The 11550-nt window shown below is 41.0% G+C and overlaps 1 protein-coding gene across 2 annotated transcripts; it reads left to right on the top strand.

The window, feature by feature from the left end:
* The first annotated feature begins 3501 nt into the window (after nt 1–3501).
* Nucleotides 3502–6978, top strand: LOC100274321 (Sec14p-like phosphatidylinositol transfer family protein). 2 transcript variants are annotated; one of them, XM_008670241.3, is made up of 6 exons: nt 3502–3626; nt 4983–5078; nt 5483–5659; nt 5733–5831; nt 5948–6193; nt 6347–6978. In XM_008670241.3, exons 2-6 carry the CDS (start codon nt 5016–5018, stop codon nt 6647–6649), a joined length of 888 nt encoding a protein of 295 aa, XP_008668463.1. In that variant the 5' UTR covers nt 3502–3626; nt 4983–5015; the 3' UTR covers nt 6650–6978. The 2 variants fall into 2 exon arrangements, with proteins under 2 accessions (XP_008668463.1, NP_001142156.1); NM_001148684.1 differs by having other exon boundaries at nt 3578–3877; nt 6347–6947.
* The last annotated feature ends 4572 nt before the right edge of the window (nt 6979–11550 follow it).

Consider the following 11550-nt stretch of genomic DNA (forward strand, 5'->3'; position numbering starts at 1 on the left):
GATGACGTGGCAGGGGGCACCGGACTGTCCGGTGTGCACCGGACTGTCCGGCGCGCCATCGAGCAGACAACCTCCCAACGACCACTTTTGGTGGTTGGGGCTATAAATACCCCAACCACCCCACCATTCATTGCATCCAAGTTTTCACCTTCCAACCACCTTACAAGAGCTAGCTTTTATTGCAAGGCACACCAAAAGAGATCAAATCCTCTCCCAACTTCATTCAAAGCTCTAGTGACTAGAGAGAGAGTGATTTGTAGTGTTCATTTGAGCTCTTGCGCTTGGATCGCTTCTTTTCTTTCGCATTCTTTCTTGTGATCAAACACTCACTTGTAATTGAGGCAAGAGACACCAATTGTGTGGTGGTCCTTGCGGGAAGTTTGATTCCCAAGTGATTTGAGAAGAGAAGCTCACTCGGTCCGAGGGACCGTTTGAGAGAGGGAAGGGTTGAAAGAGACCCGGCCTGTGTGGCCTCCTCAACGGGGAGTAGGTTTGAGAGAACCGAACCTCGGTAAAACAAATCCGCGTGTCTCACCTCTTTATTCGCTTGCGATTTATTTTGCACCCTCTCTCGCGGACTCAATTATATTTCTAACGCTAACCGGGCTTGTAGTTGTGATTATTTTTGAGAATTTCAGTTTCGCCCTATTCACCCCCCTCTAGGCGACTTTCACAAATACACAAAGTAAATTGCTCAAAGTAAATCCGGAAAGTAAAATAGGGACAAGAAAACTCCTCCAATTTCTCCCGAGTTACCGAAGAGTCGACATTCTCCACTAGTACTCGTTGGAGCACCCGCGCAAGGGTATCACTCCCTCTAGGTCCTCGTAAGAACCAAGTGCTCACTATAAGATGATCCTTTGCCTCTCTGGCACGGTGGATCCCTCACCACCGCGTACAATCACTGAGTCGGGTCACCAACTAATCCTCCGGGGTGATCACTGAGCTCCAATCGTCACCAAGTCGTTTAGGTGATGCCGATCACCAAGAGTAATAAGTTGTAGACTTTCACTTGACCAAGAGAAGCCTAATACTTACGGTGTGTGCTCTAGGTGTATAGATCTTGCTTAAAAGACACATATTTAGTCTCTTGAATTTTGAACCCCCAAAACCCCATACTTCTTACACATAGAAATTATTGTGTCCCAATTAACCAGGTGGTATTTGTTACTACTCTCCAAATCACTTCAAAAGGAAGCAAGCCATACATGACCTTAATGGCTCATAGAGGAAAATTAGTGAAATATAGTAAGTACGGAAATATCGTAAGTACACCGGAATACTTGCTAAGCAAGATCTAAGCAATGTTAAACCACTAGTCGAAAAGAGAAGTTTGCCTCTCTAGCCAGCTAACCGTTTCAAAACCGTATTCACCGGATGCTGAATATCTCCCCTATTAATGCCTAGAGTTGGAGCCTTGAAATCATGGTTTTATTCGTTTTGCTGACACTTACGGTTTGACAACAATGTGTATTTTCAAGTCTGTAAAAGCTAGACTAGGAATATACTATACTACTTTCTTATCAATTACTGTTTAAAAATAGAAAATGCTATCCAAATTTATTTTAGAAACACCGTATTTAAAAAATAGAAAATGTTCGGTGGAAACTAAACAAAAATAATAAAAAATTTCAAATGCTCGATTTTCTAGAACCAGCCACTTTCCATTTTCTAATGGTTGTATCTACTGTTAATTGAATCCTACAAGTTTACTTTGTTAAAATGTCAATTTATAGGACGTACAAATCTATATATAAATATAACTTTCCTATATTTAAAAAACACATGTGTCAAGTGGTGAATATAGATAATTAGTATAATTATTAAAAAATTAATTATTAAAAATTATTTACTATGTGATGCTAAACTATTGGTTTTCACACGTATTTGCTATTGTATATTTTTTTTATAGAAATATAGAATTCAAGCATATTTTTTATATGTTTGTGCATCTTCAACATAAAACTTGTTTGAAGTTTCATTTTCTGATATGGTTTTCAAGAATATATTTAACATTCAAGATATGATTCAAAATTGCAGCTAGTTCTTATATATTTTTGATTGATACGTTTTTAACGGTTATATGAATGAATTTAAACGACTGCCATATTAATTATACTAGTTGGTTGACCGTGCGTTGCGACAACTTGCAACAATACCTATATAAACTATCCATCAAAAAAATTTCAAGGTTTTTTATTGATTGTCTACGCTCTTCGTATAATATTTTTTTTGATTTGGCTAACTGATGCTATTGTTTACTCCATCCAATATGTATTGGTATAACACGACCAATGAAGTGAGTGATTAGAATAAAGTTCACAACGACTGACCGAACGAACAGAGATTATAAAATGACATAATTCCACAACACAAAGACCAAATAAGAGAAAGTTTGTGAGCTCAAGTTTCTAAAATAAGTCAAATGAACTCAAACTTATAAAAAATAGATCGAAATATGGAGTGATTGCTAAAGTAAGGCATAAATAAAAACTGGATGCGCTCTATATAAATTATGCTACTTCGTAGCAATTACTAACATTTAAAACCAACAAATAACCTTTCATTTTACTGTTAGTGTGACAAATCATTGTTGTTCCATCTAATTCAGCAACCCCAAACACCATGGAGTATATTGCGCCAATATGGTCTCAGAAACGACCTAATGCTTGCAAGAGCCAAGAACGCTGTGCCGTGCTTGGGCTGTAGCCTCGGCCCGTAGTGTTGGCCTGGCCCGACACGATTATGTATATTTTTATTTTACAAAAAAACGTATATATATACAATATATATTCAATATTAAAAATATTTGAGCATAATGTTTTACTGGTTATACAGTTTCACCCAGTGTCTCCCGCCCTTCTTTTATCAGGGCATGGGTTCGAACCCCACCTCATACACCGTTTTTAACATTTTATGCTAATCAAATGGGTCGACAGATTAACGGGCTGACCCGACACAGTCAGCAGACCGGCATGACGTGCCTGGGCCAAAGTTGTGACCCTCGGGACCCTCGGGTGTCTAGCCCGTGCCGGACCGTCGTTTGACATCTATGGGCGTGTACTGGACCGTCGTTTCACATCTATAGGTGTGCAGCGGGTTAATTTGAAATAACTGTGAGGCATTAAATCGGTGTTTTAAGTATAATATAGATTAGAAAACCAGTATATCAATGAATATATCAATGAATTTAATATCATATAGGTATATATTCTATATGTAATTATTTTTATCACGCGCGTGTCGGGTATGCACTTTCACTGTTTAAATATAAAAACAAGTTTATGTATCTTATCGGTAAAACTGAATACTTGAGAACAAATCATTGAATAGTCTATTGTATGTATACGGTTTCTAGAACAAATCAATATTTGAGGAACCAGGTTGAGGCTAGAACTGTTGTCCTCAAAGTCGAACCGTACGATACGTAATTTAATTCTACCGCTGACTTCACCTGGCATCGCAGTCGCACCGCACCGTCCGTTCCGGTAGAACAAGTCATCAATATCCGCGAAAGCAGCCCGTGGAAATGGAAAGGAATGCTACAGAACCAATCAACAAGCCAAGCCAACTGACCCCTTCCGTCCCGGTGAAGTGCCAAACGCGTGATTCCATTCGGGAGGCAGGTTGGTGTGCGTTGAGCCGTTGATTCCTGCGCACTGCGCTGCGCCTCAAGGCCAACGCCCGGCGAGGACAGGATGAGGGGACAGCGGGCGACGAGAGGGAGGAAAATCCCAGTCCAACTCTAGGCGCTTCCCTTCTCCCTTTTCCTTTCTTCTTCCCTGAGGCGCCGGCCCCGCTCAGGTCGGGACCTGCCGCCATTTCAGAACTCCTAGCTTCTTCTAGTTCGTGGTTGCTGCGCGCCTTGCGTACCCTGGTACGGACCTCGATGCGTTTTTCTTTCTGCCCCCTCCTCCTGCCATCTCGGTTGATGGATTGCTGTAAGGTGTGGTGGATCTCGGTGGATTGCTGCGAGGCGTGGCGGATTCGTTGCCGGCTCGTGTTCCGATGACACGCAGTAGCTAGAGTTTCTGTTCTGCTACATTCCTGGCTTTCTTGTTATCTGTTTATTGCTAGTTCACCGCTTGAATTTGATCGGACGTCTCCACCATTGAGCATGTGGAGAATACGCCAATTCGGAGATCTTGCCTACCTTTTCCGTTCAACGGATGTTCGTCTGTGTACCTATCATATTCATCTGTCAGATCTATTATTCTTCTCCCATCCCATATGATTAATTGGGACATCATCGAATGTGTCATTTTCGCCGTTTATGTACGTTATCCTGAGAGAATTCAATGGGCCCTTCCCAGCTTATCGAGTTTCTCTAGTATAATTGAGTTTTTTATCTTCTCTTTCCTTCTACGTTGTTAACAGTACATAGAACATGTAACTATATAATTAGTTGCTGCCGGCACCTGTACCTGCTCATTTTCATATTCCAATTTTATATGTCCAACTGGAGCCAGATGGTAAATCATCTGTTGCCTTTCCTGACATGGCAGGGCTCTGGCCCACATAACAATAGAATATTGAATATTTAATACTTAATCTAAATTATAGTTTTTTAACCTACTTTTTTTCACATTCAAATGATAATGAATATAAACATATATGAAAACTACATTTATATGTTACTTAATAAATATATAATTAGTCTAAAACGAATTATATTTTAGAATGGAGGGAGTAGAAGATTGTTTCTTTCCTGGATAGCAACAACTGAACACGTCGGTGTTATTTGCAAATCCAGAGCTGGGCCCAAATCTGGGCATGGTCTATTCCTCATCTTAACTCAATCAGACTCCACATATTTATGTAAATATTCTGAAAGCGAAAGCAAGTATTACTCTGCAGTGTCTCACTTTGCATACTATCACCAGTGTTGTGTAAAATACCTTTGAATTATGTTGTGAGATTGAATTGGTGGTGTGTTATTATTTTGTATTGTTTAATATTTTCTTATGTGTCATACATCATAGGGTTGAGCATCATTGGAGTGGAAGAAAGGAATCATGTTCAGGAGAAAGCATGCTTCTCATTCCAACTCAAGTGATGCTGAGCAGCAAGAAGCAAAGGTAACTGTGATAATCGTCTTCTCATCATAGCTCATAAGTTTTTGTTCACGTGAAGATTTTAGAGCCTCCTGTGAATTCTTATTTACTTGGAAGCCCATAGTAAATCATGCTACGAGTATGCCCCATAGTCCATAGATGAGTGCTTTGTTCATATACTTGTTTTATGACTATGATCCACTTATTTTGCAATGAAACACCAGAGCCTCAAGGGGCTTATCTATAGCATGTTATGTTTGTGTGTCAGTACTAGTTCACACAAGCCTGGATTTAACTATCCAACTGTATACATACATAGCTGTGTGTTATTGTTGCAGACTTGCCCTTGGGCCTTTATAAGCTTGACAAACAGTTTTACTATCTGTATTTTCCTGGTTGATTTCTCACATAATGTGGCCTACGAACAGATAAATGAATTAAAATCTGCACTTGGTCCTTTGTCTGCCCATGGCGAGAAGTACTGCAGTGACACATGTTTCAGAAGATATCTTGAAGCCCGGAACTGGAATGTCACTAAGTCGAGAAAAATGCTTGAAGAAAGTCTCAAATGGAGGGCAACTTATAAGCCAGAGGATATTCGCTGGGTAAATGTGCTCAAGTTACTTTGCTCTCTGAATCCTGGTCAAGTGACCAAACACCATGCTAACTGCCTTTCAGCCTGATGTTTCTGTTGAAGCGGAAACGGGAAAAATGTACAAGGCAAATTTTCGAGATAGAGAGGGGAGAACTGTAATCATTATGAGGCCTACAAAGGAGGTAAGACTTTCTCTTTTGAACTGACATCCTTGCGTTTTTTTATTTCTTCTCCATAAAGATCATCAGTCTTCTTTACTTCTATAAAATTTCACGTGTATGTTTGTATAAAATTCCAGAATTCAACGTCCCATGACGGTCAGATTCGGTTTCTTGTGTATGTTTTGGAGAATGCGATCCTGGACCAACGTGAAGGTCAAGAGAAAATGGTATGGCTGATAGACTTCACGGGATGGACAATGGCCCATGCCACACCCATAAAGACTGCAAGAGAATGTACAAGCATCCTGCAAAATCATTACCCTGAGAGGCTGGCCATTGCATTTCTGTTGAATCCCCCAAAAGTATTCGAAGCCTTTTACAGGGTAAAGGCTTTTAAACCTCCTGCTTTTGTAAATGTTATATTTGTGTTTGATTTACTTCACAAAGATTCAAAATCTATTTGTAGAATCGATGCATAAAATTATGCTCCTGTTTTGATATCCCTATCCTTACTCAAGTTTTCCAAATTCTTACAGGCTGTTAAATATTTCCTTGACCCAAGATCGATCGAGAAACTGAACTTCGTGTACCTGAAGGATGAGGAGAGCATGAAGGTCCTGTACAAGTGCATTGATCCCGTGGTCCTTCCTGTGGAGTTCGGGGGAAAGAACAGTGTTGTGTACAACCATGAGGACTACTCCAAGTTGATGCTGCAAGAAGATATCGAAACATCAAGCTTCTGGGAGGATGATGCGAAAACTGTTAACCATGCTATCAATGGGACCTTGGTTCCTGATGTTGCATCTCAGCTGTCACGGATTGCTGCTAAAGCCAGTTAATGAGCTACTACGATGGGAGCTATTCAGAATGCTTTAATGGAGTAACTAGAAAGTCGAGCGCCAATAAAATGTTCATAGTAAACAGAAATAGAGCAAATAACAGATGAGATATCACTTGTCCATAGTCGAAATAGTTGCACTTATCGAACACTTTATTCAGTACACGATGAGTTACAGGAGACTATCGTAATGATGTAAGAGGTAGAAGTGCTACCTGCTTAATGTACCTCAAAAGCCCTTAAGGCTTTACTTGTTTTAGCCGTGGCTACGGAGAAGCTAATTCTGGGTTATGGCTTTTAAAATGCTGGTTCTATATTTGGATTTGATTATGGCTGAAGTAGCTCACCATCTTATGGATTCTAGTAGTAGTGGCACTCCGTCGCAAATTATAGTGTACTTTAGATGTATCGTCGCAAACATTATCATGCTGTGATTTCAACGGCCTTATGATATACACCCTGTTGAACATCTGGAAGGAGAGAAATCTGAGGATATTTAAAAACAGCGCCCTCACCCCTATCCAATTAGTCCTGAGGATTAAAGAGGACGTGTTCATTTTCAAGAGAGCTATATTCCCCAGTATTAGGGCTGCTGCAGTGGTTTAGCTTTAGCTGCTTTGTGCGGGTCTATTGGAAACGTTCCTTACGTTGTGTTTGCTAGTTTGTCTTGTCTCGGTCCTCAGATCTATACAGTGTGTTTTCTGAACTCTCTCCTTTTATTGATTAGGCAGAGTTCCTGTCATTTCTTTCAAGAAAAAACAACCGTATATATCACTAAATCAACGTGGAGTTATTTTTTGAGGGAGATAGTGATGAAGATATTACTATGAAAAAAGCTAAGAGATAATAAGATCTGCAAAAACAACCTCACGTTGATTTAGTGATGTATGCTTAGACGTGGTACTGAAAAGTTTGCCTTAAATTAGGAAAGGCAGACCATGCACATCAGTCTTGTGTTACATTTTTTAACTTTAATTAAGTTTTTTAAAATGTATTATCTCCAAGTTAAAAAATGCACTATTAAGACATATTTTATAGAGAATTTATGAAACTAAATTGATGTTGTAAATATCGATGTATTTTTCTATAGAATAGACTTAGTCCAAGTCCAAGAATCAAGAAAGATTAATCTAAAATAAACTTAAAGTGAACTATAATTTCCCTGTAATCGAGCTTGATTGGTAGGACTGCATCAGCACCATAGATCATTAAGAAGGGAGTGACTCGAGTTGATCTATTAGGTGTCGTCCGAAGACTTCATAGGACTGTTGGTAGTTCTTTCACTCCATCTGCCTACAAATGGATTTAACTCGCAGATTTGAGGCTTTAGGCCTTACAAGATACACTCATTCGCCCTCTCAACTTATTCATTGGTATGTGAACGCACATTGATATGCATTTCGTTGCAAAACTCAATGAAATCACTTCCTATGAACTAATCGTCGTTGTCCGTGATAATGGTGTTCATGACACAATATCGATTGATGATCTCGTTGATAAACTCGACAACATTGGTTGTTGTGATTGTCGTAGCGAGCTTAGTCTCAACCCACTTGGTGAACTTTTTTATAGCAACAAAAAGGTGGTTATATCCTCCTAGTGTAGACTCTAACTTCTCGACTAAATCAAGGCCACATACCATGAAGGGCCATAAAATTGCAATTGCTTGTATCTCTTCAGTTAGCACATGCTTCTGCTTTGCATATAATTAGTTGAGCATCACCGACAGCCGACAACAGTCGACCAGTAGAAATCTTATTGAAAGCATTTGACTACCAACGCATTGGGGCGAATACATAATCCTTTATGGACCTAGGATGGCAATAGAGAATTCCTTGCCAGGAGTGGCTCTCAATCCCCGTCTCTGTGGGAAGAAAAATTCTACATCTCCACCCTAGCGAAAGCTCGTAGGAGAGTTTTTTCTCCCATCCTCGCTCACGTCGTGGAATTTATCCCCATAGGGATTCTGTCCCCATTAGGAAATACAATGTTTAGACATAAATTTAAACTGATCAAATCAATATAAATTGAACAAACAAGATTTAAAATTACAAGTGATACCTACTCTAGAGTTTAGTTCATTATTTTATAATAGGCTTAGTATTGAGTTTTTAGAATGATTTTAATATGTCAATGAACTAATTGAAATCAAGAGAAGTTCATGGGACGGGGATGCGAGGAACGGAGACAGGGGATGGTTCCCCAATGCCATCCTTGCGAACCCGACGAGGACTCATTTTTCACGTAGGGACTAAATTACCCCTATATCTGACCCCTAATAGTGGAATTTCCTGTGGAGAATCAGGAATCGGATCCCCATTGTCATATATATATGGACCTCTTGCAACACTTTTTCCTTCTTAAGTAGATATGCATCTTTGAAGGACTTATAACATGCTTCTTCTATGTAGTTCATCGTCAACCATTACACATGACTTCACCTTTTTGGACACTTGTTCCACCTCTGTTTTATCTCGAGGCAAGGTAGTACGCTTTAGGAGATTAACGAGCACTTGTACCCAACTCAAGGTTGTGACCATCACTTGTTGTTTGGGTTAGGAGGTTCTTCTTGCTCCATCTCCAGTTGAATATAGGGCTTAGTGATTGTGTCGAGGAATGCCCCATCAAGAACCTGATCTTGATTAGATCCTATCATGGCTATATTGTCATCTTCATCATTGTCTCGTCTTTAAGGGATGTGGCGCAACTCCAAGCCATCAAATGTGCTTTTGAGCCTCCAAATTCATTGTTGCATGCCTCCATCTTTGGGACATTGCATATATATGCTTTCATCATTTTTTGACTATGAGTTTGGAGTCCTTTAAGATTACAAATCTCTGGATGCCAAGCACAATAGTTGTGCAGGAGAGCTTCATATCCAACAACATTGTTAGTGGCCCCCTTAAGGCACAATTGTAAACTATATATACCAGTGATATGTAACACCCCTGGTGTTACTGTCACTAAAACTTGAGCATAACATCATAAGCATTGGCATTGCATATGTTTGATACACCTAGAATGCATTCACTAGGTAAAAATTTCAAACAAGTTGTATTGTTATGGCATTTTGCAAATAAGACCCTAGTGTAGGATACTTAACCCTGAATAGGGATCTGAAGGGTAAAACAAGACCCAAATAGGGAAAAACCTAAAGTTTAAGTGAAATAGTCATAAAATGTTCTTAAGAATGGACCTACATTACATTTACACCCCTGAGATATCAAAAATCCTAATTGGAACCCTAGAAAACCCTAAAACTAAACCCTAGGGGGCTAAGTGTAAAATCAGTGCACTTTTGGACTAAAGTGCAAAAACTAGTAAAGTAAGGTGTTTTAAGTTATGTGGTTCACAATTATGAAGATTTGCAACTTGAACCCTGAGTTTTGGACTTAATTGCAAAAGAGCCACATTTGAACTCTTTTGACTAAGTCTGAATTTCAGTGTGATGTGCTCATCTTTGTGACCTTGTAACTTTCAAACAAAAGGGATTTTGCCCTAAGGCACCACATCAACTTTGTAGCTCTATGAAAGGGGAACAATTTTTCTTAAGAGTGTAAACAAGGTTGTTATGGAGAAATTGGAGATAATTAAGTCTAAAGTCTAGCTGTCAGGCTGTTAAAGTCTGAATTTCAGACTAACAGTGTAATTACAGAGACTTTGGGCACGAATTCGAGCTTGATTTAGTAGGAATTTACCCATAGCTGCTATAACAAACTTGTAGCTAAATCCTTGGTCTACAACTTTGATACAGAGCCTTGGGTATGTTGTCACAAAGAATTAGGAGAAAGTCTGCTCTAAACTTCGTCTGTCAGGCGCTCTGAAGATCCTTCGCCATTGTACAGTAACAGGATTGGATCAGAGCAACCGCGCATCTCACCGCCGACGACCTCCACCGCGATTCGTGCCGCCGCCGTTGCGATTTACGCCACCGGTGACCCGATAAGGTTGCCAGGTAATAGCTATTCGCCTGGAGATGACTCTGGTGACTCACCGTCGTACCCCCTTGCTTTGCGGCCTGAGCAGATAAGCTCGCCGGTGACAGCCGTCGCACGGCTTGGCGCCACGTACCCTGGCACCTCCACCGGATCGCCGTGAACCGCTGTAATCCTCTGTCCATCGCCGGAGTGACTGCCACGCCATAGGACACAAATTCACGCGCGCTAGTGACCTCCCCCTCCTCCGACCACCGCGCGTCACCACTGAAATTCCCGGCCACCGCTGTCGCTCCCTATAAATTGAAGCCACCACGAGCTCCGCAAGGTCATCACACATCCAGCCACCCAGTATTGCCCCCAGCCGATCACCAGCGAGCTCGAATTTTACACTTCCCCCAAACCGGTCATCCCACCGCAAGAACACCCTCACCGTGGCCAGTGCAATTGAGGTCAGTTCAAACCTTCTGCTCCCTCGTTTGAGTGTCCTTATGTAACCGTGATGCTCATCGACCTGCCCAATTAAACCGAGCTGCCTTAGATCATCGGAAACGCGCTTAGTGGTCCGTTGTTGCCGCTATCACCGTGGGCAGAGCACTGTAGGGCTCCAATCCAGAAATTAATTTAGGGGAAATGCTCTGGCGAGGTTCAATCCGGTGTCTGCCGCTCGGGGGCGCTAGTCCTTGCTCCGTCCGGCCAGTCTACCTTCGCCGGCGTGCAAGCCTCCGCCGTGCGACGTCGTGGGCTTCGATCGGTAAAGAATTAGAAGTACGAGGGGTTCCATGGAAATTGTTAGTGACTCATCGCAATAGTGCAGGGCACTCAGTTCGGGTTATTGAGAGCACCTAGAGGGGGGGTGAATAGGTGATCCTGTAAAACTTGAACTTAATGCCACAAAAACTTGATTAAGCGTTAGCACAGTATTGCCAAGTGGCTAGTGAAGAGTCTTAGCGAAACACAATAACCA

This window comes from Zea mays, chromosome 1, assembly GCF_902167145.1.
Source record: "Zea mays cultivar B73 chromosome 1, Zm-B73-REFERENCE-NAM-5.0, whole genome shotgun sequence".
Classification (NCBI taxonomy): domain Eukaryota; kingdom Viridiplantae; phylum Streptophyta; class Magnoliopsida; order Poales; family Poaceae; genus Zea; species Zea mays.

Excerpts from the sequence above, each read along its gene's own strand:
- LOC100274321 (XM_008670241.3), top strand. The coding sequence starts at position 5,016 with ATGTTCAGGAGAAAGCATGCTTCTCATTCCAACTCAAGTGATGCTGAG. Across the intron at positions 5,079-5,482 it reads CTGAGCAGCAAGAAGCAAAG|ATAAATGAATTAAAATCTGC; the intron begins GTAACTGTGATA and ends GCCTACGAACAG. Across the intron at positions 6,194-6,346 it reads TATTCGAAGCCTTTTACAGG|GCTGTTAAATATTTCCTTGA; the intron begins GTAAAGGCTTTT and ends AAATTCTTACAG.